The sequence below is a fragment of the Heterostelium album genome (assembly GCF_000004825.1).
Source record: "Heterostelium album PN500 unplaced genomic scaffold PPL_contig14, whole genome shotgun sequence".
NCBI lineage: Eukaryota > Evosea > Eumycetozoa > Acytosteliales > Acytosteliaceae > Heterostelium > Heterostelium album.
Genome location: NW_008805091.1, coordinates 55,556 through 83,369, shown reverse-complemented (window position 1 = coordinate 83,369; position 27,814 = coordinate 55,556). Strand labels below are relative to the sequence as shown.

At 29.2% G+C, this 27,814-nt stretch overlaps 8 protein-coding genes across 8 annotated transcripts; 5 read left to right on the top strand and 3 right to left on the bottom strand.

Annotated features, from left to right (window-relative positions):
- Positions 1–44: 44 nt before the first annotated feature.
- gtaC (GATA-type transcription factor) lies at positions 45–5,121 on the top strand (the record flags this gene model as incomplete). Its single annotated transcript, XM_020577013.1, has 6 exons — positions 45–1,249; positions 1,349–1,427; positions 1,632–1,732; positions 1,808–1,913; positions 4,490–4,511; positions 4,994–5,121. The coding sequence occupies 6 exons, from the start codon at positions 45–47 to the stop codon at positions 5,119–5,121; spliced, it is 1,641 nt and encodes a 546-aa protein (XP_020433033.1).
- Positions 5,122–6,822: 1,701 nt separating this feature from the next.
- Positions 6,823–8,153, top strand: PPL_06149 (GATA-type transcription factor; the record flags this gene model as incomplete). The annotated part of the gene is made up of 3 exons (XM_020577012.1): positions 6,823–7,581; positions 7,655–7,864; positions 7,935–8,153. The coding sequence occupies 3 exons, from the start codon at positions 6,823–6,825 to the stop codon at positions 8,151–8,153; spliced, it is 1,188 nt and encodes a 395-aa protein (XP_020433032.1).
- Positions 8,154–9,067: 914 nt separating this feature from the next.
- Positions 9,068–10,894, top strand: PPL_06148 (alpha/beta hydrolase; the record flags this gene model as incomplete). Its single annotated transcript, XM_020577011.1, has 5 exons — positions 9,068–9,099; positions 9,344–9,591; positions 9,673–9,923; positions 10,003–10,324; positions 10,764–10,894. 5 exons carry the CDS (start codon positions 9,068–9,070, stop codon positions 10,892–10,894), a joined length of 984 nt encoding a protein of 327 aa, XP_020433031.1.
- A 205-nt stretch (positions 10,895–11,099) lies between these two features.
- Positions 11,100–20,397, bottom strand: PPL_06147 (uncharacterized protein; the record flags this gene model as incomplete). The annotated part of the gene is made up of 18 exons (XM_020577010.1): positions 11,100–11,185; positions 11,257–12,627; positions 12,746–12,798; positions 13,029–13,094; positions 13,471–13,839; positions 13,924–14,225; positions 14,303–14,750; positions 14,816–14,978; positions 15,037–15,135; positions 15,172–15,512; positions 15,693–15,905; positions 16,244–16,405; positions 16,594–16,756; positions 16,838–16,995; positions 17,066–17,531; positions 18,376–18,398; positions 19,117–19,174; positions 20,361–20,397. The coding sequence occupies 18 exons, from the start codon at positions 20,395–20,397 to the stop codon at positions 11,100–11,102; spliced, it is 4,578 nt and encodes a 1,525-aa protein (XP_020433030.1).
- A 419-nt stretch (positions 20,398–20,816) lies between these two features.
- Positions 20,817–21,587, top strand: fps (FPP/GGPP synthase family protein; the record flags this gene model as incomplete). The annotated part of the gene is made up of 1 exon (XM_020577009.1): positions 20,817–21,587. One exon carries the CDS (start codon positions 20,817–20,819, stop codon positions 21,585–21,587), a length of 771 nt encoding a protein of 256 aa, XP_020433029.1.
- A 790-nt stretch (positions 21,588–22,377) lies between these two features.
- On the bottom strand, positions 22,378–22,971 carry PPL_06145 (uncharacterized protein; the record flags this gene model as incomplete). The annotated part of the gene is made up of 1 exon (XM_020577008.1): positions 22,378–22,971. The coding sequence occupies one exon, from the start codon at positions 22,969–22,971 to the stop codon at positions 22,378–22,380; it is 594 nt and encodes a 197-aa protein (XP_020433028.1).
- Positions 22,972–23,080: 109 nt separating this feature from the next.
- syn5 (t-SNARE family protein) lies at positions 23,081–25,111 on the top strand (the record flags this gene model as incomplete). The annotated part of the gene is made up of 5 exons (XM_020577007.1): positions 23,081–23,104; positions 23,628–23,847; positions 23,972–24,210; positions 24,309–24,471; positions 24,753–25,111. 5 exons carry the CDS (start codon positions 23,081–23,083, stop codon positions 25,109–25,111), a joined length of 1,005 nt encoding a protein of 334 aa, XP_020433027.1.
- A 96-nt stretch (positions 25,112–25,207) lies between these two features.
- PPL_06143 (uncharacterized protein) lies at positions 25,208–26,947 on the bottom strand (the record flags this gene model as incomplete). Its single annotated transcript, XM_020577006.1, has 3 exons — positions 25,208–25,337; positions 25,434–25,979; positions 26,061–26,947. The coding sequence occupies 3 exons, from the start codon at positions 26,945–26,947 to the stop codon at positions 25,208–25,210; spliced, it is 1,563 nt and encodes a 520-aa protein (XP_020433026.1).
- Positions 26,948–27,814: the final 867 nt, after the last annotated feature.

Below are 27,814 nucleotides of genomic sequence, written 5' to 3'. Positions count from 1 at the left end.
TCATCATCTTTTAAAAGTCTTTTTTAAAATTATTTTGTAATCAAATGTCGAATTTCCATTCTGTACCAAATACACCACCACCTTTTCTGTTCTTTGATCATTCGCCAAGAGAACAGAGTCCCTCGCATCATATACTGATAGAGGAAGGCTATTACCGATCGCCTCCATCTTCCACTTCGCTCGCCAACAACAACTTCAAGCAACAAATGATTGGTGCAAACAGCTTCCAACCGATCTCTCTGGAACGATCGTCATCATCTAGTAGCATTGGAAATAGTAGTATCAGTAGCAACTACTCATTCTCACCACTTCCATTCTCCTCTTTACCACAACCACAATCAAGTCAACAACATTATTTCTACTCTACCAACAACAGTAATAACAATATTAATAGTAATAGTAATCATCACCAACATCAACAACAACAACATTCAATTAAAACTTCACATCCAATTCCTCTTAAAGCTTCTCCACGTGCCAGTATTGTAAATAGTACTTCATCCATCAATAGTTATCATAGACAATCATCAACATCATCACCCATTCCAAATCCAATTATAAATTCTACTCCATTTGTAAAACTAAACATCAACAACAATAACAATAATACTAATAATAATAATAGCAATAACAACAATAATAATAGTAATATTAACTTGGTATCACCAACAATGTCTCCCCATAATAGTAGTTATAACAATTGTAATAGTAGTTCACCAAGTCAGTTACCAATGTCACCAGTTTTCGAAAGGGCATTGATTCCACTGCTAAACCTCAAACAATGTAAACCAGATTTCGACTCAACATTCACCATCTCTCCCAAATACTCGAGCTCCGTTCCATCGACTCCAGGAGAAACTACCCCAACTAGCGCTTCAAGTAGAACTCCACAGAAATCCATGGCTGAGGCTTCACCCACAATTCTCTCACCATCGTCCTCGTGCTCCAGTCTGCCAGAATCACCAAGAAACACTGGCAGTGGTTGTTCATCGTACCCATCGTCTCCATCGTCCACTCCATGCTCCACTCCAAGGGGTGCAACCAACGATAGAAACGGTGAGCCACAATATCCAAAGCAAGCTGAACAACAATGGAAGAAGCTAGAGTACTACGCTAACGAATTCAACCACTTTATCTTTGAAACTCTCAAGACCAAAGAATTTAGTCAAATTGAAACACTCAACGCCAAACTCAGTGAAATCACCAACACTGTTAAAGAGATTGAGATCACCAACAATATTTATAAATCGTAAGTTCAAAATTACAATTCTATCAATCAATTAATCAATCATATCATATCGTATCATATCATTTTGATTCTAACCTTTTTCTATTTAATTTCAAACAGTTTACCACCACAAACCAGAGCCAGAAAGAAGAGAGCCACCAAAGCTGAAAAACTTCAAAAGGATCTATTGGGTATCAAGGTAATTAATTAATTAACACTTAACATTCAATACAACATATTATTATTCCAAAATTATTATAATCAAGTCGATCTAAAAAATAATATCAGAGTGGTTATTTTTCACCCACAACACACTTACACACCCACACAATCATCAAAACTTTTTTTTTTCAAACAAAAAATGTTTTTACTAATAAAATAAACATCTCGAACCTAAAAATAGCGTACCTATGTTACAACTCCAAAGAGCAAAGGTAACTACTGTTTCTTCTGTGGCACAATGGAGACTCCAGAGTGGAGAAAAGGACCTGGAGGTCATAAAACGTATGATTATTATAATAAAAATGTATTTTTGTATCAGTATAACTAACTAATCTTTTTATTATTATAAATCTATAGATTATGTAATGCTTGTGGTTTACATTACGCTAAAAATATAAAGAAAGAATCGGTAAAGAATTCTCAACAAAATCCAAGTGAATCGACATCATGCCAATCAATGAATGTATCTTCACTGTTGGAGAACTAATATCTTTACAATTTATTATATTCACACCACCAATAACACCAACAAACTGTATTTAATCAAACGCGCCCATTCACCTATTTATTAACCAACAATAACTTAATATCATTCATACTGTTAACAACTCGTTCCTTGCATGAGGGATCTGTATTAAATAATTAAAAACAAAAAAATAGTAAAAAACTCCCTCCTCCACTTTACAAAAACAACCATCATAAATTATCTCAATGTAAATTATGTGTCTATAACACTATTCGCAAAAAAAAAAAAAAAAAAAACAAATAAAATAAATAATTGTTGTAATGATAAAAATATTTAATACTAATAATAATATCTCTTATTTTTGAACTATCTTATTTTTTTTTTTTTTTTTTTATTGTGCTTCAACATCTATTCTAATTCATAATAGTTTTCTTTGAGATCTTTAATATTGTTGAACAGATAACAAAAGATAGATATAACTTTAGTGGAAAATTTTTATCAAAGAAACATTCTAAGAAAAAAATAAAATAAATAATTAAATTCATTTAGTTTTTTTTTTTTTTAACGATTGACACTTTGGTTCTGTTAATCACGATCGATTCCAAAAAAAATAAAATAAAAAGTTTGACACTTGGTCCGATTTTTTTTTTTACAATTTTGGTGACAGTCCTTAAACTGGGATTTAATTGATTTGAGCCACGTATGTCGAACAAACTGCAAAAACAATGAATTGAACCTTGACCGTTCCTTTTTGGTCTGAAGATTAGAATAAAGAATATCACAAGCCCACTTATAATTAATTTGTACAAAATTCAGTAACCACCCTATCAATTTGAAGCAAAAAATAAACCACTTCGTAATCCTGGTTGATAACCACCAACCCTAGAATGATGATTGTCAGTTCGCAAAAAATTGTAATTTAAATAAAAAGATCAAAACAAATAATCTATTGATCATGACACACCTATCAATCTATCTAACCACTCAACTCTTATTTTTCTTTTCACTTTTTTTTTTGTTTGAGGGATAAATTGATTTATTTTTTTGGATTAAGGATTAGGATGATGGTAATGCTGGTGGATGGATGATGGATACTTTAATCATTTAATGGTTACATGATTGTGTTTACTCAATTTTGAACAATTGTTACAGATCTACTTCGTTCCATACTTCGTTTACTACTTTCTTACTTTCTTCTTTACTAAAATTTTCTACACGATCAGATACAAGTATATAAAATTGAAAAGGTTTGGGTGGTGTTGTTTGACACAACACAACACAATATGTATGAGATGCAAATATTGATCACAACAATATTTATTATTTTTTTTTTCTAATTTTATTATTTCAATTATAAAAGGTGGTTATGATGTGTGGTTATAGATATTATGATGCATAAAAGTACGATGACAACACCCTATCAACATCATCGGATATTAACTTTCTATTTAAAGTAACTTTGTGAGTGTAATAAGATGATTGGTCATTCACCATTGGGCACTGAAAAGAGATAAAAACATAAAATACAAATTAACTAAAAACAACAAATAAGCAAAACTAGATGAATAGCGACTACATTGGTGTGATTTCTTAACTAACAATGTGCATTCATTATTTATAAATTGAACCAATCAATAAAATATTATTATTATTTCTCTCTCTCTCTCTCTATTGCAACTCACATATACAAGTTATGATGATAAGATGATGGTGATAATGAACGTATCATCCATTGTTGATCTGTTCTTACATCCAGTAACTACCGATTCGATTATTTAAATGATTCATTTTAAAATGCTTATTTGGCAAGATCTTAACATATTTAGCAATAGTGTTATATATTGAATCAATATAGACACGATCAACTAAAAATGGAAAGAAAAAACAAAACCTAAAAATAAATAAGTACATATTTATATATTATTACCATTTGGGTGGATAGGAAGTTGAACTAACTTTTCATATTTATTCCCCAGGGGTGTTTGTTTGTTATACCACTTTTGTTATAACATCTAGATGCAAATAGTTTCAGTAATAATAATATTTGGTTTTTTTTTGATATAAGGGTTTGTTGGTGGGTGAAAATAGGGGTGCATATTCAATGGTTTGAATGGTGGGTAATGGTGAAAATAGGGGTGCAAAGAAGGGAGATAGCTATTACTTTTACTACCAATTAAAATATATATTTATATATTACCTTTTTAATTGATATTAATAATATTCTGATATTTTAATGTATCAACAACATCATATATTGTGAATCACAACAAAAATATATATGACAAGTTTAAAGAAAAGCAAAAAACAACAGCAAAACTACATAAAAAGGTATCAGGGCATTTCTGACAATAAAACATTAGATGTGGTTCCAAATAGGGGTGAGAACAGAACTAATAAACACATCACTGCCTAATATGATATTATTGACAAGAGAAGGCAAAAAAGAAAAACACACCTCTCTCTTATCAATGATGATAAGAAAGAAAATCATCGATGATTTGTTAGGTGGCTGGGTGGTGGGGTTAAGTTACAGTAGTATAGGGGTAGGGGTGTTGTTTTTAGGTTTATTTTAGAGAAAAACAACTACAACAACTAGTTTTTAATTCTTAGGTCTGATCTATTTTGACTTTTGGTTGCTTGGAAGAACAAACTTGAAAAACTAACACCCCTCATTCTCTTTGATTCTAACAAAAATCGAGAATTTTATTCAAACCACACCTCACCAATAGGTTGTTTTTTTTTTTGTTTTTTCAAATTGTTTTATCATTCTCGATTGACAGATACCCCCACCGTACGGTATCATTCCATTTTAAGAAAACAATCAACAAATTTTTTTTTTAATTTTTAAAATTAAATTGCAAAAATTCAAATTTTTCAAAAACAACACCACCAAATAAATTTTCAAACAAATTAGATAACAACCATCATCAACCAACACCTGTACCCACACTTTATTTCAAACACACAAACACACACTAATAAATAAATAAATAAAATAATAGAATATAAATAACCAACAAAACTTTAACTTTCATCTGTTACTTTTATTTTATTTTATTTGTAATTTATTTATTTAGTTAGAGACGTATTAACATCATCATCATCATCTAAATATTTAATCTTATTATTATTATTATTTTACCAAAAAGTCGAATCATCACCAAAATTAAAAATCAATTATCCAATCAATCAATCAAAGAGTTAATCATTATAATATCATCACAACACAGTCATCGAACAATCAAATTTATTCAATTGGTTAGTTTGTCAAGTTGATTTTAGTTAGTTAATAGATTTATGATATTATATAATTTATAATATAATTAAAACAAAAAAAAAACGAATATTTTAATATCTTGTCTTAAAGTTTGAAAATTAATATATTATTTTAATTTAAATTTAATTTAATTTATTTTGCATATCTAATAATAAAATAGTTATTATTATTATTTTATATAATTTATATAAGATATCCTATCACTTAAATGAGCTCAACTTTCTATAATATCCTGCAATATAAACATCAACCAGAGTTCAATTTAATCATCTAGTATTTTCTCATTGAGAAAGAAAGTAAATTCAATTCAACTCAACTCAACTCTACTCCACTCTACTTCAAACCAAACACATCAATACAATCCCAACAAAACAAATTTAGTTTGATTTCAAATCTCAATACAAAATCCAATATCAATCATATTATAAAAAAGTAGTAATATCAATATTAATAGTAAAAGTAGTAGAATCTGTATTAAACACTGGAATAGTAATAGTAAAACAGCAGTACCAGTAGATTAGTATTAGTAGAGACAAATCTTGAATTACCAACGTGTTATTTTACAAGAGTAAGAAGGCTTTAACAAATCAAACTCACCACTTCCACTCTTACATTACTATAGTATCGATAAATAATCGATAATGTTCCATAGTAAATTTATCTATCGCTCAACCAATTAGATTCTTTTTAAGAGGTTATCATCACCCCGATCAGAATAAAAATTATAAATATAAAAATAGCTTTTGATTTCTATCATAATGATACACCCAATAGATCTTCAAATACAACAGTTTCAAATTCAAACAAAATATTAACAACACACAAACACACCATTTCATTTTCAAACATTTTCATTTTTCCTTATAATTTTTTCAATGGATTTCAATATTCATCATTATTATTATCATCATCATCATCATTATTATCATCATCATCTTATCATACTTTAATAATAATAGATAATATAACATAACACACAATAAAATAAAATAAACTCAACACAACATAAAATAAAATTCCAACGGATTTGATTTTTGTGGTATTGGAAAATATAATTTTAGTTGTCCATAAATAAAATAATACATCACCACATCCACCACACCACCTTCTTTCTTCTTCTTCTTCTTTTGGTTTTGTTCAACACAACAATCTATTCTATTCTAATCATTGATATAACCACGCACATTGGTAGATCAATATACAAACAATTGATCAGTTTGTTTTGTTTTGTTTTCCATCTATCAAACAATTATAATTGTGGTTGTCACACTTTATTGCAATCAATAAATTCTTTTATCTATATCGGGACTTTGTGAATTGATAGTAATTCAAATTACTATACCAACCAACTACAATCATCAACCATTAATTATTGGTTATTATTATAAATAACAATAGTAATAGGAATAGTATAACGATCAAAAATATCATCAAACTTAGACATTAATATTATTATAATATTATTATCATTATTTTAATCTTACAATATTGATCAATACACTCCCCGAAAATAAACAACATTGATATTAATACTACTACTACTCTAATTCAATCAAATTATAGCCAGTTTAAGTCCTTATTTGTAGAAACAAAAACAATCAAAAAACACAACACATCAAACAAAAAAGAATGAATAACAATCATTTCTTAATGAAAAATCCCAGAGTGGTGGCCGATCATTTCTCGAATCTATGTGATGTTTTACCACCCACCTCACAATCCACCAGTCATTATATACCAAATGATTACCAGCAACCACCTACCCAATTACATAGTGGCAATCCATATATCTACCAACAACAACAGCAACAACAGCTACAACAACAACAACAACAACAAGATTACCATTTGGTATATCAATCCTCTCAACCTCTAAATTATTACAATAATAATTTGATGATGAATCAACAACAACAACAGCAACAGCAACTACAACAACAACAACCAATGTTAAATGCAGCATTATCATTGTCATCTATTCATAAAGCAAGATCTTCTCTCTCAAATATTCATCATCAAAAGTCAATGTCAATGTCCTCGGCTTCGACACCCAAGGTATTTGCAACAACCGACTCGCTAAGCACCGGTGAATTGAATTCCGACACCAATACCAATGGTGGTACAAGTCCTTCATTCTCATCCGATAACTCCTCACCCTCTTTAGATCAACAACCAAGCTCACCAATTGACTCTTCGCATCCCAACAGTAGCAGTGGCTCTGTAGAACTCTACACTTTCACCGGGTCATCCGAAATGAAATCAAACAAGCTGAGCAACTCTTCATCATGCGGTTCTATTCCACTTCACTCTTCCATTCCAGGTTTCAGTTTGAATCACGGATGTGACGCACAAGCCGACTACGACTCGCTAAGAGAGGCATGGAAAAAGGTAACCAACTATTCAACAAAAACATCATTAACATTATAATTTGATTATTAATCATCATCATCATCTTATTTAGACAAAAGATTTATCACAAGATTTGACCAAGATTTCCAAGCAAGCTTCTAAATCCGAATTCACTTTGGTTGACTCTGTCAATGCTCTACAGAAAGAGTATGAGAATCTCGGTAATCTTCTTAATTTCATGAATGAAAAAGCAAACAATCTAAAGAATGATGAGAGATTAAAGAAAAAGAAGAAGGAATCCGATAGAAATGCTGAAAAGAGAGTAAGTTTTAAAATAATAATATTAAAATTTTATAATATCAAAATACTTATATTGGTGTTTAACTTTTTAGAAAAAGAGAAGAGAAGCTACAATGTTGCTTAATAATGTTTGCAAGAATTGCAATACAACTGATACTCCGGAGTGGAGAAAAGGTCCAGATGGTACCAAATCATTGTGCAATGCCTGTGGTTTGCACTATGCCAAGAATCTAAAGAGAGAAACTATGAACCAACCGAATCCTGTTATCCAACCAAAAGAGACCATGAAGGTTCTCTCTATTCTCAACTAGTTGATTTAACTTCAAAAACAAACCAAACCTGTAATCATTATTTAACATTCATTCATCATCATCATCATCATCCAACATCAATCAAATTCAAACAACCCCATCAACATCACACAAACCACATTTATACGAAACAAAACAAAATATTATTTTTTTTTTTTTTTGTTTTTTTTTTGTTTCATTGTGTGGCATCGTCCATCATCTTACACTTTACAAAATTTTTTTATATATATCTTGTACTTTCAACTGTTCGAACAACTCAATACATCTTACTGCTGTAACACCATTCACTCCTCCATGAAGATTGCGCAAAACATCACACTGGAGATGGTTTGTGACCAACCTCAGTTGTAAAACCAAACCTGTTTACTTTGGAAGTTGATAGATCCCGACACTTTGACACTTTGGCTCTATCTTATCATCCATACTTTTTGAAAGAAAAAACAGTGGACTCTTATCCACTAATCGCCTCAAATCCTGTTTGACAATTGTCCCATCACATTAACGATTAACTGGTGGGACTGTCTTTGCCAAACAATCTCCTCTAACACAACCACCCCCAGCCATTTTAATATTGTTTGTTTTTCCCTCTTTGAACAATATTATTGTATATTTCGACTTAATAAAAATAAATAAAAATAAATTACCAATCAAAAAATAAAATAAAATAATCTTTTTATTTTATTTATACCTTTTTTTTAAGATCTGCCATCATCGATTCCATATTTGTTCTCAGATGTTGACATATCTTAATCAATGAGTTTTGGTTTTTGATGATTTTTGCAAAAAAAAAAAAAAAAAAAAAAAAATCAACACATCCCTTTTTTTTTTTTTTTCAATTAATTTATAACAATAATAATATAAAAGATATAGTTAATATTCTATTTTAGCACGCATTTACTTAGTTGATTATAACTATGTTATATTCAATAATTTCAACTGTTTATTGGTAATACATCATCCATTTTATAAAACAACTGTTTTACTATTACTTTACTTTTATTTTATCTTTTTTTATTTTAAATATATGATCATCAAAAAACATTAAACAGAAAACTAATTATTATTATTATCGTTGTTATTTCTTTTAATTAATTATTATTATTATTATTAAAAAACATGAAATCATTATTATTTATATTTTTATGTTTAATTATATCGTTTTGTTTGTATATTATAATAACAATTAACAGGGGAGGTCTTATAGTTGGTGCAGGTGTAGTGGGATTGCTGTCTTTAGTGTATATTGGTCAAGAAAAGTTGATCTATTTCCCAGATACATCGCATTTCCTCAATCCGACAGACTATGGTTTCACATCAGACAACTTTGAAGAGAATATATTGACTGCAAAAGACGGTACAAAGATACAGACTTGGTTTTTTAAACAACCACAACCAAAGAATGCACCTACAATGTTATTCTGTCATTCAAATGCTGGAAGTATGTATATACTATACTCGCAATCTAAAGTATCGGTTACTTTATCATTCACAGACTAATCATTCTGTACATTATATATAGATCTAAGTCATAGATTACCAAATATAAGACATTTGTATGATATTGTTAGATGTAATGTTTTGATCATATCCTATAGAGGCTATGGAAAGAGTCAAGGTGTACCAACCGAGCACGGTATAAAGTTAGATGTTGACGTATCGATGGAGTTTCTTTTATCCGATGAATCGATTGACCACGATAGAATATTTGTATTTGGAAGATCACTTGGTGGTGCCGTAGCTGTCGATGCTTCATCAAGATATCCAGCTATTGTAAGTTTATAAAAAAACAAAATACAATATTATAAACTTATTCATTAATTTATTAATTTATTATTAATATTTAAAAAAGATAAAAGCAAATATATTGGAGAATACATTCTTGTCGATTCCAGATATGGTAGATGTAGTATTACCACAGTTGAAAGTATTTAAATTGCTTTGTAAGAACAAATGGTCATCGTTTGAATTGATCAGAAATATTAAAACTCCAACACTTTTCTTGTCTGGAAAGAAAGACGAGTTGGTGCCATCCACTCATATGCTAAAGTTGGAAGAGCTCGCCGATCAATGTAGAAAGAAAATGATTATATATGAAAAGGGACAACACATGAATTTAATGATGCAACCAAACTATTACAAACATATTAGAGAATTTTTGGAAACTGTATTCGGTGTATGGGATTAGCAGAGCGCGTGCATCTCCATACCATATAGCAACAACAAATAAACAAAAGAATAAAAATAAAATGAAATAAAACAAACAAAAAACAACTCGCAAACATTTCAGTGAAAGTGATAGTGATAGAGAAGCAACATCAACAACTAACACCAACACATAACAAAACCAATCATATTTAAATTTGTTTAATTTGAAAAAAGAAAGTCGTATTATTACAATACGTTAAAGAAACAAATCAATTCATTAATTTCGTCTTGAAGGCTAAGGATTGAAAAAAATAAATAAATATAAATTTCCTTTTATGTTTGTATAGATAGATAGCACCTAATGAACAACTCAAAAATATTATTAACTTTATAATTTTTCTTTTTATTTTCCCTCATCATAATCATTAATAAATACTAAAGAATTTTAAATTTATTCAAATGTAGTTGTAGAACCACCACCTTATAGATATAGACCAATCACTTTGGAAGTATTAATAGATAGTTTGCAAGTCAATAGTTTCATTGATAATATTGTTACAGGAACATTCAAAGTCGACATTGATGTTCAACATTAAAAATGATAGTTACAAGTTCAATATTCCTGGTATTGATATTGGCGATTTTGATTCACATCAACCTTTAGATGATCTTAAATTAGGATTTAGGCATTGGTTCGATTTATGATATGGCTCATACATTGGAGAGAAATATGAATTAGATACAAGTAAATTTATTATTAAATCATTTATATGACAGTATATATATTAAAAGAACTTTTATTTATAATAAAAATTGTAATATTAATAATAATACAAAGATTGCATATGAAAATTGTTTCAACTTTGAACCTTCATTTAATCCTGTTGCTATATGGTTGTTCAAAAAAATTTGTTAGACTTTTAAAAACAAATACATAGTTTCAAAATAAAATACTTACTTGAAATATTGGCACTGGTTGGACTGAATTTAGTTGATGAGCTCTTTAAAGTTCCATCATTGGAAACACTAACATCAATTTTGTACATGTTTGTAACTATATATCCTGGGTACCAGCATTCCCTAAGATTAGTATTGATACATGAGGGAACAAGAACGCCATCTACCGATACATTGTAGAGTGACTGCAATGGAACCCCATTATCAGATTTAAATTGAATCCACAATGACTTATTGGCAGTGGTTACATAGATAATTGGTTCTGTAACCGATGGATAAGTTGTAACATATTCATTTTGAGTGGCGTTGGTTCCATCTGCAAAAGCTGTTAGTTGTACATAGTATGTGGTATTTGGTAATACACCGATTGTACAATAATTTTGTTTAATCTGCTGGCAACCTTGGACTGCATTTCCATTCAATGATAGACTATAGGTCTTTACTATATTTTCATATTGATGGGTGGCATCATAGGTTACATTGATTAACTTGGTTGTTTTACTAAACTCAGCATATGAAATGATAACAACTGGATTTGGTGTTGTTAGGAAAACGTCAGACAATGTACTCTCGGTATTCTGTAGAGTGGCAACGACCTTTACTTCATAGGCAGTTTCACGTGTCAAGTTGTCAATTAAACATGTTGTATTTACAAAATTTGAACATGGAACAACCACGCTGTTATTTAAAAATACTGTAAAACGAATGTCACTACTGAAACGAGGAAAGTTGGTACTGTAACCAACTTCAAGACTATGATTGGTTTCTTTTTGAGAATAAATAAAAGTCACTTTGATTGGCTCCAATGTCTGGAAAATCTTTGACTTTGAACTAACAGTTCCTTCGCTATCACCGGTGATATTAACAAGGTAAATGGTACTCGGTTGCAAATTGATGATTTGAAAATATCCTTTATCCGATGGTTTAGGATATTGGTAGCAGAAACCTGGGTTGGATACTGAGGTGCAAAGCGGTATTATTGTATCGTTGACTCTCATGGTATAGGTCACCAATCCTGGAACTTCCCATAGAGTGTGGTAGAGTAGATTTAAAACATTGATATTCGGCAGAGAAAGGTCATAGGAATTGAGTGAAACTATGGTATAGGCACTCAAAGTTCTGAATGCTCCACTACCAATTTGTATTTGACCACTGTTGGTAGCAGTGACTGTGAGAATAACTAAAGTTGATGGCTCCAATCCGATGATTTTACAAATATTGGATGTTGAAGTACAATAGATCTTTCCATAAGTAGTAACATTATAGAGAGTGGCAACGTTAGGTGTTCCTCCTGTGGAATTAACAAGAATTGTCAGAGTAGTGGCTGTGGAATTTAACAAATCTGCTGTTGGTCTAGAAAGTGGTTCTGCTGCTATAATAAATTTAATAAAAAAAAAGAAATTAATTTTTTAAGATTTAAATCTAGATTTTATTAATAAATAATTTGTATCTTTACCATCTGCTTTTTTAAGAGAAGAAAAGGATAATACTAATAATATAAAATAAATAAATAATTTTTGGTTCATCTTTGTATTTGATGGTACTGGATGAAGATGAATTTGTTTTAGTTTTTATGATTTATCATTTTATAAATAGTGTAAAAAACAAGATATTTTTCCAAGACAAAAATATGTTTTTTATTTGAATTAGAAATTACTAAAAATCTTTGTTTTGGTATTAAGATGGCACCCTAAAATAAAATAGGTTTGGGTTTAACAAAAAAGTGTAAAAATGAGATAATTTTATAAAATATCATTTTTTTGCAGATCTTACAAAAATAAATAGTGATTTTCATTTTCTTTTATTTCCAAGACTAAAAAATCACAATTGTCTTTTGCACTAAAATAAATATCACATGTATTTAAATAAAATTTATTTTAATGTTTTACAAAAAATAAAAATCTTTTTTCATCATTTCCTTAAATATCTGTGTAAAAAGAATTTGTTTGATAATTTTTGTTATCGAGAAATTCTGACTACGATAGTGATGAAAGTAACAACAAATTTTAAGTGATATAGAATAAAATTAATATATATTTTAACAATAAAGGACTTAGACTCCAAAAGCATTTTTAAAAGTTAAATTTTTTTATTTTATTTTATTTTTTTGATAAAAAAATGTTAATTTTCTTTTTTTTTTTTTTTTTTTTTTTGTTTCAAGGATCTTGGCGATAAATAAGGTTCTAGATAATGGAATATTTTGTTTGGATCAAGCTTTGAAAGATAATTAATTGGAAGATAGGTCTCCTTAACTTCAATGTGGATTAGATCCAATTTTCTTTGTTGCGCGTTGAGCATATCGTAGATTGGTTTATCGCTTGGAACGATAAGTTTGAGGTTACTGATAGAATAAGATTGATTGTTGGGCGAAGAGTAGAGATTAATATTCTGTGGGAATGTCTGTATTAACTCTGCTATACGTCTAACGATATCTGCATGTTTCATTCCTTTTAGAATCTCCAACTTGAAAGTGAGTGGATTTTCATTATTCAAATTCTTATAGTTAGTAAGCTGGAATGTAACAATAATCTTGTTGAAAATAAAATTGAAATAATCTGGAACAAATGGTAATTGTGCTTTTCCTCTGTTGGTTTTTAATTAAAATAAAATAAGTTATAAATGTTAATTGTTATAAATATGTTTTGATTTGTATATTTAAATAACTTACCTTAAAAGTTGAATTTGCTGACAATAAATAATATCACCATGATTGACTTCAAACGATTTAAGAGTACGATTTGGATCCAATTGATAAATAAGATTTAAAGAAAGCTCACCAAAGAGTAGGAGTGGTGTATTTGGGTGAAAACCAAGCTTTTGATTCAAGAATGGTATCAAATAGGAAATTGGATAGTTGGTAGGACAAACTTTAGAGGTAATGTACTCTATCGACTGCTTATTTGGATCATAATACTTGAAGAATACCAAAGCATTATCTGTTTGAATTGGATCAAAGAATAGATTCTTATCCTAAAATAAATAATAATAATAAAATCATTAGTATAACTATTGTTATTTATATATACAATGGAATTGGTTTTACTTACATTTGGTAATGGTGAATTTGATACTTCCAAATGGAATCTCATTTCAACCTGACCATAGTGAGTGGTGTATTGATTGAAGATATCTTCATCATCGAGAATGATTGGACATCTGCTGATCTTTGAAGGTTTCGTTTGATTCTGTGTTTGATCCCAGAACCAAATTCTCTGACGCTCAAATGAAATGCCATAGATCATTTGAATCTGAAGCTTCAACTCTAGCAAGGTCGAGGTCTTTCTAATCTTTATGGGCTGATGATTAGAGAAGTCGAGCAAGTCAAACGATGAACCCTTTTCAAAATCTGAATCCATTGTCAACTTGATCGTATGATAGTAGTAGGCTTCTTCCTCTGCTTTCTGTTTCTTCAGAGTCTCTGTAGTGATAGTCTCATCTTTATTATTACTATATAACTGAATATGTTTTGACTTTTCATGTGAATAAGAAAGCAAACTAATAATAATAAAATTGTTAATAATTAAATCATTTTAAATATGTTAATTTCAAAATCAACTTACTGGTTAGTGTCCAAGTTACTTTGAGCCAAGAAAAATATTGTAACTTTGACAGTGATTGTATCGTTATCAATGAACCCAGCAGTTGGATCTTTGACATTCTCAAGAGAAATGAACTTCTTGAATCCCCAATTAACACTACTATAACAGAATGTATGGAATGAATCTGATGAGATAAAAAAGTTAATATTATTATTATTATTATTATTAATTTAATAACTTACATTTCTTTTCAGATTTTGTTGGATTTTTCTTATTTACAACTTCAAGGACAAAACAAATGTATTGCCTTATCTTTGGTTTCGCTTTGGGATCTACGTAATCTAAATACAGAGAAAAGAAATTCTGAGCGCTGTTACCCTTGGGGAATATATAGAATCTCCAGCTGGTGCTGTTAAGAGTGAATATGGGCGAGTAGAAACTCTTTTCAAGAGTGGAGAAGTTTTGAATGTCATAGGAGAAACTACCAGAGACCTCTTCAAGTTTGTTGTTCTGTGTGTTCTCATCAATAAAATTGTAGTTGTAGGTGACGGGTCGTGGTACCTCCACAACGGATTGTTCGTGATTGAATGGAATTGGTTTTAAAAAGTCGGATGAAATTGCAATCAATTCAACGTTGATAATGATAATGTCGTTCTTGATGAAACCGAGCTTATGGTCCATCAAAGTTTGGTTCTTCATAAACTTTTGGAATAACCAACTAAATGAATTATATGAATATATATTGCTGATGTCTAGATGATGAGTATAAAATTACAAAGAGTTATGTAAGTAAAAAGGAAAGAATAGAATCGGGCTAAACGGAATGAATTATTTACATTTCTTAAAGTTCTTAGCAGGGTTGTTTTGATTTACAATTTCAATGGCGAAAGAAATATGCTTTCTTAAGAGTGGTTTGGTTTTGATATCTACAAGATCCAAATAGATGGAGAAATAATCGGTGAGATTCTCTAATGGATAGCTGACAAGTTGCCAGTTACTTCCGGCTATATGATAGGTTGGCGAGAATATAAGATCAGTATTTGGATTCTTTTTGGCGTGGAAAGAGAATTTTCCACAATCCGGATTACCTAGATTTGATTCAATCTCAAAACTAATAACAAGTTGTGTTGTTGTTAATATTATTATTATTATTATTATTATTTTTAAAGTTATTGTTAAACTTAGATAAACATACTCTGGTGATGGTTCTACAAAATTAGATGACATTACAGTGAATTCAATGTTGATGATTATGGTATCGTCAATGATGAATCCAAGGTCGGGGTTGAGTAGGGTTGACAAGAGTACAAACTTTGGGAATCCAAAATTCATATTCTTATCGTCATATACATGGTCGACCCACTTCTTTAGGTTCTTCTCTGGATTCTTCTGGTTGACAATCTCTATTGCAAAGAATAGATGCTTGATCATGAGAGGTTTGAATTTTACATCCAGAAGGTCCAGATAGACCGAGAAGTAGTTGGGTGAGGAGTATCCATTCGGGAATATGTAGATTCGCCAGTTGGATCCGCACACATAGTAGGTCGGCGAATAAAAGTTTTCATAGTGATGCGAAAAGTTGGTGAGGCTATATGAAAATCGACCATATGGCTTTATATTACTAAAAGATCATTGGTAGTGAGAAAAAAATAATAAAAAGAAAAAAGAAAAAAAAAAGAAGGAGAAAACAAACAAATTAGAAACTAAACTAAACTTTTCTAAACTAAACTAAACTATTGGATCCAATCCAAATCATTTTGTTGTTGTTGTTGTTCACTGTAGTTAGATTAGGTACTTACAGTGGATCTGAATTATCGATGGTAAGTGGTGATTGTATTTCAACTTTAATTTTCAACTTGTCTTGTATCAAGAATCCATTCTCTGGTTTCAGCAATATCTGAAGATTTAAGAAACTAACAAATCCCCAATTCACACCTTTGAATGAGAATTTATGATTAGATGCTATAAATTATAAAAATATTAATTAGTACTTTGAATGATTATTATTTAAATATATAATCAATTGATTATATTATAACTTACATTTCTTGACGTTCTTCTTTGAATCAAGTTGATTTATTAAAGTTAATGTTAAACCGGCTTCCTTTTCGTATAATGGATTAATTCCAATATCATAATAGTCAAGGAATATCGATATATTTCCAGGACTATTATTTCCTTCGGGGAATATTAAAAGTCGCCTAAAACATTAAGTAATTGTTAATAATTTGTTTTTTAAATAAAATATGTCTAAAGAATTGAATGACTCACCAATTAGCACCACACAAGTTGAATATAGGAGTGTAGAAACTCTCTTTAAAGGAAGTAAAGTTACAGATTTCAACAGTCTTTGAACCTCTACTTGGTTCATTGAAATCCTCGGACATTGGATCCTTGACGAGTGGATGGGCAGTGTTGTTTGTGCTGATGTTTGAACTTCCTTGAGCAACATGAGTGAGGTTGATATTGTTGTTATTATTTACATTTAAATTATTGTTGTTGTTGTTATTCATATTCACATTTATTGTTTGTTGTTGTTGTTGTTGTTGGTGATTGTTGTTATTGTTATTATTTATAGTGTTATTTCCATTGGCGCTGGCACCGGCGTTGTTCGCGTTATTATTGTTATTGGCGTTTTGCAAATTCTGTTGTTGTTGTTGTTGTTGCTGTTGTTGTTGTTGGTTATTGTTATTCAGGACGTAGTTCATCATCGAGTTGAAAAGTAATTTAAGGTGATCTATTTTTGAAATTTGCCTCTAGGGACTGCTATGGTTGAGCGATAGAGAATAGAATCTTCTGTCTTTGTTTGAATGAATCAACAAAGCAGTAAGTCTTTCTCCAACTCAACTAAAATAACAAAGAAATGAATTTAATTTGGTTGGTTGGTTGGTTGGTTGGTTTGAAAGTTGTTAGCTTGTTTGAACTGTGTATGTATCTATTCTCTGGTTGTATGTATATTGATAACCGGGCGATGGTTACTTTACAATTATTCGTATCGTTTATTTATTGAGATTATACTGTATTGTATGTAGGTGTATGTATGTATATATATATTTAAAAATGTCGTCGTGATGTTATTGTTATTGTTGTTGTTGTTGTTGTTGTTGTTGTTGTTGTTGTTGTTGTTGTTGTTGTTGTTGTTGTTGTTGTTGTTGTTGTTGTTAGTAGTTTACTTCTAGGCTTTACTTTACTAAATTCTACTATTACTTTTACTACTGCTACTATTATTATAGGTTAACTGTTACTCTTTCTCTCTCTCTCTTTCTCTCACTAAAACAATAAAGTTGTTGAAATTTGTTTGATAAAAATATTAATATCCAAACTTCCAATCACAGGTGCAAATAAGGTGAGTGGGGGGGAAATAGCTGAGAAAATTAAAAATTAACCAAAACAAAAAAAACAAAAAACAATTAATATTATTTGAATTTTAATTAAGTTGTTATTGTGGATCTCACTATGATTTTTTGGCAGAAGGGTTAAAATTTCTTGGTTGGTTTTTATTGTTGTTGGTTGTCAAAAATAGATTGAAATAGATAAAAATAAAAATAAAATGAAAAATGAAAACAAAAAAAATAACAAACAAGATGAAGATGGATTATTATTACTAATTAATAAATAAAAATATATATAAACTTAAAAATAAACAAAGAGTTTTTAAAATATAAACAAAAAAGAACAAAGAATTCTAAAATATATATTAAGATTGGTGATTGATTTGATTGATTGCTCAGCTTTGCTTAGCTTTGCTTTGCTTTGCTTTAATTTTTTGCTTTGCTTGGCTTTGCTTTGCTTTTGCGCAAGGTTTTTAATTTGATTTGAGTGGATGAGTGAATAATATATATAGATATATATATAATATATTAAATTTATATAAAAACAAAAAAATATGAAGAAAATATGAAGTAATTGATTGATGTATACACAACTTTTGGTCAAAGATGTTGTTGGTTGGTTGTTGCTTCTGTTATTTTTATTGATAATGTATGTTTGTTATTGTAGTGATGATGATGAATGAAAATGATAAGTTTAATATTATTTTTAATTTGTAAAAAAAAAAAAAAAAAAAAAAAAAATTAATTTAAATTAATAAAAAACAATAATGTTACTTTGAAAGTTTGTTTTGTTGTTGTGTGTGTTTGGTGTTGAATATTAAATTAATCAAAAAATTTCTTTTTTTCTTTTTTTTTTTTTGTTTTTAAATCCAAATTAAATAATGAAAACAACACAAAAGTGACACTTACTAATATATTTATATATATTTATATAAAGTTAAAGGGATGATAGTAGGAGTGATATAGTAGTGATAGTGATGCTAGGGATACGATAGGATAGCCAAGAAAGTGAGATGTGTTGTTGTTGTTGTTGTTGAGTGTACACAAACTTTAATATAATATTCTACTTTAGCTATGTGATCTACTTTTGTTAGTTTGCCTGACTACTTTGCTTTGTTTACCAGCTGCTGCTATTCTTGTGGTAGTGTGGTTGTGGTTAATCTTAATGTGTGTGTGTGTGTTTTATTTAATGTGTTTTTTTATTGTTTAAACCCGTTGTTGTTGTTGTGTTAATTTATTTTTCAATCTTATTTTGTGTGAGGAGGAAGAGGAGGAGAAATAAAGATAAAGGTGGGTGTTCAACAAATAGAAAGACCTTTTTTTTTTGGTTTGATTGGCTATCCAGTTTATTGAATAAAATGGAAAGTAAGAGCAATGTATTTTGTTTGTTGATGTTTTGTTTTTAAGTTAACTTCTACAGATATTGAAATTGTACTACTGCTATGCTCTGCTTTGTTTTCAAGATTTAAAATTGTTATAGTTTTGTTATTTGTAAAAGCTATTACAATTAGGTTGTAGGTTTTTTTTTTTTTTTTTGCTATTGGTTTAGAAATATTTAAAAAATAAATAAAATAAATACAAAAAGATAAGTAGATGTAGATAGATAGATAGATAAAAATAGACAATAACCTAGGTTAAAAAGATAAAAAATATACAGTTTAAAAAAATATTTATAAATATAATAAAAATAGATACAGATATTAGCGCTAAAGTTATGTTAGCATCTATGAGTTAGATTTAAATTCTTTTTTTTTTTTTCTTTTTCTATTAAAGGATTAACCTGTGAATTCTCAATGAATTGATTATTTGGTTTATGTACATCACTATTAGTATTGTTGTAATTATCAAGATTTGCAAAATACTAGTTATTGTATCTATTAAATGATAATTATATCATAAAACTAAGAAATTTATAAAATATATTACATATATAAATATTCCTTTATTTAGACTATCTCTTATTAAAAAAAAAAAAAAACGTTTGATTTCGTTTTCAAAACAGCATGGTCGAAATCACATCTGTTGATCATTATCGCACAGTTGCTTAAAAAAATTTGTTTTACTTTTATTTTTTTACAAAAGTAGTTAATAACTTTTTGCAAACATTTCAATATTGCTCAATATGTTGTTTTCACTCTTTTTTCAGTAATAAAAATATTGACAGTTTAAACTAATCGCAAAATAAAGATGGACCAACCAAATCATTAATATTCATTAAATTATTATTCATTTACATATAATAATATTGAAAATTGATACACGTTTTAGCATTTTTTTGAATGTATATTATATTAATTAATTAATTAATTTCCCTCTTTTGAATCAACAAGTCATTTCATTATTATTATTATTATTCTCTCATTCATTCGTTCATTTATTATTATTGTTCTGTTTTTTTTTATTTTATTTTTTATAAAGTTATGGAGAATACTATTTCTAGACAACTAAGTGAAACTCTTTCAATTATTTTAAATGATATCAAAGAGTATTTGGAGAATGAAAAAATGCCATCGTTTTTGTTGGAGTGGATCGATCGGTTCCTAGAGTACAATGTGTCGTCGGCCAAGAAGAACAGAGCACGCTCTCTGTTGGGTTGTCTTCAAACACTGAGAGGCAGTGTTTCGCTATCGGATGACGATATCTTCAAGGGTTCGATTTTGGCGTGGTGCAACGAACTGGTTGAGGCATTCATGTTGGTCATTGATGATATTGTCGACCGTGGCCTGACAAGACGTGGTCGTACCTGCTGGTATCTCTCAAGCAATACCAGTTCGAAAGACCCCAATGCCAAGGTTGGAAACATGGCTATATTCGATGCCTGTATGCTAGAGAATATGATTTACGTTATTCTGAAAAAGTATTTCTCTCGCGAATCCTACTATGTCGACTTGATTCACCTCTACTCCGAGGTCTGTCTGAAGACCTACCTTGGACAGATGCTCGATGTCTTGACTGAACCAACCGTTGGCAGTCTAGATGGATTCACCATTGAAAACTACAATAAAATCGTTGAATATAAAACTAGTTACCTGGTTTTCTATCTCCCGATAATGGCACCAATGACACTGGTTGGAAAGGGAGGTACTCTTGACCAGAGTACCAAAGATTTAATCGTTTCAATGGGAACCTACTTTCAGATTCGTGATGACTATGAAGATTGTTATTTGGACCCAAAGTACAACGGTAAGATCGGTAGAGATGTCGAAGACAATAAATGTTCATGGCTCATTGTTCAAGCCGTAAAGAGAGCTAACCAAGAACAATTGGAAATTCTAAAGAACAACTATGGCAAAGATGAACCATATAGAGTTGCACTTGTCAAGGAGCTATACAATCAACTACAACTTGAGAATGTATTTAAAGAATATGAAATCGAATTTTTATCTTTGACAAGACCCAAAATTGAAAATTCTACTACCATTCCTCCATCAGTATTATTAAGTATACTTCAAATTGAATAGCAATTTTATACTGAATCAGTGCAAACTTGATTTCAAATCTATAACAAATAGTAAAGCAATCTTATAAATAAAGAAATGAAAACAATAATATAATGATGTTTAATTAATTAGTTATAAAAAAGAAATAAAAGATATAAACTAATCTTTCTTTTAAATAAATTTGAAAATGAATTCATATTGACAGAACGAGTAGCAGTGCACCACCAACTACAATGATTGATATAGTCTAAGTAGAAAAATTCTTTTTCTTTGGTAATCCTTTGATTGTGCAGAGTTAGAAATAACAGGTACTTGATTGGTTGTATTAAGAGTAAAAAACTTTGTATTGTCTTTTGAGAGGTGGACGTATTTTCAAGTTTGAAAATATTACCATCGGTACCTGATGCTAACCGCCATAATACGTCAGTTTAGTAGTCTGTATCAAGAGTTTCCTGGCTTGACTTGAAACTTCTTTATAGGAGAAATATTAATTTTTAAGGTTATTCAAATTTGAAAACTCTATTATATTTCCTACATCGATCCAATTGTTTACCCAAAATATATCTGTACCGATGTGATTAATAAATATTCGATAAGTTACAATTTGCATCTTCAAAGTAAAATCGAGAATGATCAAACTTTGGTGGCGACAGCTGAAGATTATGTTTGCCTTAAGTCAATAAGATGTCAAGATTGAAATGATATTCAAAAGGCATAGTATTCCACTTTTGAATTAAAACCAATTAACAAATATATTCAATAAATTTCAGATATATTCTATTTTCCTATAGTGTTTTTGTTTATTTAATATTTAATTAAAGAGTGCTATATCCTTGAGACCATAGGTATTTCCTTTCGAGTCACAGACTACCATTTCAGGCATTGACGGAGGAAGGAAAAAGAACTTTCCATCGGAGTAGGCTGGATCATTAAGAATACTGGTAGTATCAATCATTTTCTTGGCATTGGATGAACAAGTGGATGTTGTATCATAGGCCACTTGGTAAATACCAGTCGATGACCAAGAATTTTTGCAAAGGATCAGATGTGCAGGTGATTGTTGAATGGTTTGGTTTGAAAATAAATGTACAACTGAAAATGTACCTTCATAGATTTGTAAACCTAGGAATCTATTTTGATAATTATAACTTATTCTTGGGTGAAGAACATGGTTTCCTTCTAATGCAGAGATTCTAAAATAACCATATGTCAATGATCCTTTTTCTGAACGCAATACAATTGCCGAATCTGTTGTTTGGTCATTTCCTGGTGCTGGAAGTTGGAGATATCGAGACGATTCAATTTTTCGAGTATTCAAATCGCCAGAGTTATAACAAGAATATTGTCCTGTAACTGAGTTGACAAAACAAAAAGTGTTGGTATTATTTAGGTGATGAACATACATTCTAAGATCTTCTTCTGTTGGATTTTCAAATTTCCAGAGAACATTTGATCCAGAATTTGAAAAAGAATCCTTGGTTCACTTCCTGTGATATTAACAACTCGAATCAAAAATGGACCTTTACAAACTTTTAATTGTAATTTTAAAAATTAATAAATAAAATTCTTTTAAAATCTTCATTATTTTAATATCATTATTTACGTTATCAATTTTCCAAAAGTCTTCCTGAATACCTCTTCTTGGTAATTTAAAATCATTTCTACTTTTTGTTTTATTTATAATCTTATAGGTACTTATAGTAATATTGTAATCATTTAGTTGTTTACACCTATAAGATTATGACTATTTTTATAACAAAAAAAAAAAAAAAAAAAAAATCAAAATAACTAAATTTCTGTGTTTGCAAAAACCACATGTGCAACTTGCAAGAAATAATTGCTATTTTTATTTTATTTTATTTTATTTTGATATATATTTTTAAAGAGCAACAATAAAAAAAAAGAAATTGAACAAGACAGACTTCTCCATCTTAAACAACAAAAAATAAAAAAATAGAAATAAAAGATATCATTTTCAAAAGATTTAATAGAATTGAATACAATAAAATAGAATAAAATAGAATAAAATAGAATAAAATAGAATAGAATAGAATAGTATAGGATAGTATCGATAATAATAATAATAATAATATGGTATATAAAGATCGTACATCTGAATTCAATTCAATATCAGAGACACTCAGAAAGAAACAAGAGCAGAATGGAGTGATATCAAAGAAACAGAATGCACATCAGCAGATGTCTCAATTCTCATTGGCCGCTGCACACATAAGTAGAGGTGTATATGAAACCTCTGAGAAATTACATAAATTAACAAAATGTAAATTGCTATTATACTACAATATTTAGATAAGAAGTTTAATATATTATATTATACATCTTATACTTTTTTTTTTTTTAACAAAATCTTTATTAATTAACTAACTATTAAAACACAAACACAGTGGCAAAAAAGAGTTCAATCTTTAACGATCCATCTGCAGATATAGAAGAGTTAACATTTATTATAAAACAAGATATTCAGAAGCTGAATCAAGAGATTTCACAACTAGGTCAGATTTCAAAACAATCTAGAAGTAATAAGCAGACCGAAGAGCATTCAGAGACTGTCGTTGGCTTCTTAAATCTCAAACTAATCAGCGCAACCAAAGAATTTAAAGATATTCTTGAAGTTAGAACAGAGGTATATATTTTAATATTCATTTATTAAGAAGACCAATTGCTTTACTAACACTATCTATCAATTCAACTAATCAATCACTATGTTATTACAATAAATAGAATTTGAAAACACAACAAGAGAGAAAACAAAAGTTTTCATATGCCTATGGACAGACACAACAGACAACACCGCTTCTTCAAGATGACTCAGGTTCGACGTCAATACCACCCAAATCTTCAGAGATGTTACGACATCGTAACACAACTACAAATCGTGATGATGGTTGGATGAAAATATCATATCTCTTAATTATATAATACTATACTATACTATACTATAACTATCTTTATTATAACATATATTATATAACGTTAAATAACTATCATCATTACAGCAATTTAAATAATCATAATCATCACATAGTTACAACCATTTATTCCTATCATATTATATCATACATCCTACATTCTATCATTTTTCACTCTTATTTTTGAAGTTTATCATGATAAAACATTACTAACTTATATTATTATTATTATTTATTGATATATATTAATTTATAGATTCAGCATTATATAGATATCAAGACGATCAACAAGGAAATGATTTAGCAATTTCAATGCCTATGCAAGTGCAGGCACACGATTACTCACAATCTAGATTGCGAACGGCAGAGACTATTTCATCAACTATTCACCAATTGGAATCGATTTTCCATCAACTGGCAAATCTTGTACAACAGCAGGGAGAGGTCATCGAGAGAATCGACACAAACATCGATGACTCACTTATGAACGTTGGAAGAGGACACGACTCTCTCCTAAAGACACTGGCAGACATCTCTTCCAACAGAGGACTAATATTTAGAATCTTCTTAGTTCTCATAGTATTTATAGTTATATTCGTTGTATTCTTTGTATAAAAAAATCAAAAACAAAACAATCTTATAAAATACCATCCTTTTCCATTTCCATCCCTTTAATTAATTCATCCTTTTTTTTATTTTGATCTAATAATTTTATTTAATCTTATTGGTTGATTGTAAATGATGTATTAAGATTCCAGTGGTAACACTTGCGTTCAATGAATCTATCTTTTCATTCGATGATCTTTGTAAGCCTTTAATCATGATCATTTCATTACAGTGACTAGACAAATAATAATAATAATAATAATAATTGTTTCAATTAGTTAGTTAATATTGGAAAACTAGCTAAAGAAAATATTCATGAATTTAAACATACCTTACTACTTTATCTTTGAGTCCGTATCCTTCATTTCCTATGACAAGTACTGTTGGTTTGTCAATTTTGACGTTGGTGATATCTTTCGACTCGGGATCGCTGACCGATGTTCCGATGATATGCCAACCTCTGGCTTTGCTGGCCTGGAGGAACGAAGCGAGTGAGAGACACTTGAATATTGGGAATTCTTCGATGGCACCACTCGATGACTTTGAAGCGAACGGTGAGACAGGGATCGATCCCTTGTCGGTGACGATGACACCATCCAAACCAAAGTAATGACAGGTTCTAACGATGGCACCGGTATTCTGTGGGTCCCACAACTCGTCCAGCGCAATAATCAGAGGATATCGATTGTCTGCCTCGAATTCAGTCATATCGGGCACAGACAATCCTGTCAATGTTGTAATCGTTAGTGGAGAGCAATCCAATACCAAACCTTGATGAACTCTAAACTTTGAGAAAACATCCAATCTCTGCTTATCGACCGGTACAATCTCTACCTCTAATTGTTCGCATTTCTTTAAAATATCAACGAGTGCACCACTGTTTAATGATAAATTATTTGATCGTTTGGTTAGTTTGATTTAATCAACTTGATTGTTAACATAACATAACATAACATACATATTCTTTTTATCTCTATTGATATTGAATTTATTCTTTTTGGTTGTTTTACTCATGGTGATTACTCTCTTCATTTCATCGTCGTCGTTATCGTTGTTTGTTTTATCCGATTCGTCAAGATCATCAATGATATCATTGAGTCTATTTAAATCTGTTGGTTGATAAGTATTACTATTATTGTTGTCATTGTTATTATTATTATTATTATTATTATTATTAAGATCATTCTCTTGATCCTTAATATAATCTTGTAATTTATGATACAGTGATTCTAAAATATAAAGTCTATTAAAAGATCTATTGTCGGCATACAATGCAACCCAAATTGGATTTACACCGAAAAGACCTTCACCTGTTAAACTATATTTATAAACATCATTATTATTATTATTATAATTATTATTATTCCATTTGTTATATTTTCTATCATCACGATCACCTCTATATTTTCTAGTATCTCTACTGCGACTATCTCCATTATCTCTATCTCTATAACTATCTCTATTTCTATCCCTATTATAATTATCTCTTGGTTTATTTTTATTATTATTACTACTATTACTCTTATAATCTTTATCTAATCTTCTGGACGATGATTGTTTTCCATCTTCGAAACCATTGAAATCATCATCTAATGATTGATTTCTCTCGAATTTAATTGATGTTTTTTTACTTGAACTGCTGCTACTACTACGATCACTATTCTTTTCGTTTCCATAGACCTTTTTATCGAGATTCTTCTTGAATTGAACTCTTGAAGTTCTACCCTCAGATGAAGATGAAGATGTTGAAGTACTTAGATATCTATTGTTGTTTGTCAACAAAACACTACTACTATAATTAAAACATGTTTTAAATGTTGATGATAAAGATCTAATGGTCAACATTTTTTTTTAAATGAAAAAACGAAAGATCAAGTTGGCGATTAGCAATTCGGTAAACTCTAAATTGTTAAACCAACTTTGTCAAAATTCAAAAAAAAAAAAAAAAAAAAAAAAAAAAATCAAAAACACCATTCTTCATTTTTTTTCAATTTTGAATTTTTTTTATTTTATTTTTTTATTTTTTTGTCTTGTTTTTGCTCTTCTTCAAAACCACCAACCATTAAACTAAAATATAACTACATTTTCAATTGTTATTATTATTTTTATTTAGAACAGTATAATTTAGTATAGTAAAGAATTGTTTGTCAAAAGAAAGTCAAATTTTGTTTTTCAAGTAGTCTAGTGTAGTTTGGTCAGACTTTAAAAAATTAGAACAAAACAAAACAAAAACAAAAACAATTCAACCCTTTTAAAAAGTTTTTGACAAATCACAATCATATCATAATATAGTATATTATATTTCTATAGAATATTAATAAATAATAATAATAATAATAATATAGATATTCGTAGTAGTAATAATAGTATCAAGTAATTGACAATTGTTTCAATCTCATCTTTAGTTTTTTTTTTTTTTTTTTACATATATATCTCCCCTTTATTTTATATTTTTAATATATGTTTAAATAGTAGTTTTTTATTATTATTATTATTATTATATTTATATTGATCTTTTTATTCTTTATACGCTTTTATTTTTTATATATATTCTAGAATATTTTAAAATAGGTCAATATTTAGTTATAGTAGCTATTGTTAGATAATAATAATAATATAGTATAGTATAGTTTAGTTAGTTCATTAGAAGTTGAAGTAGTAGTAGTAGTTGTAAACAGTTTTGGTCAGTTTATTTTTCAATTTTATAAAAGT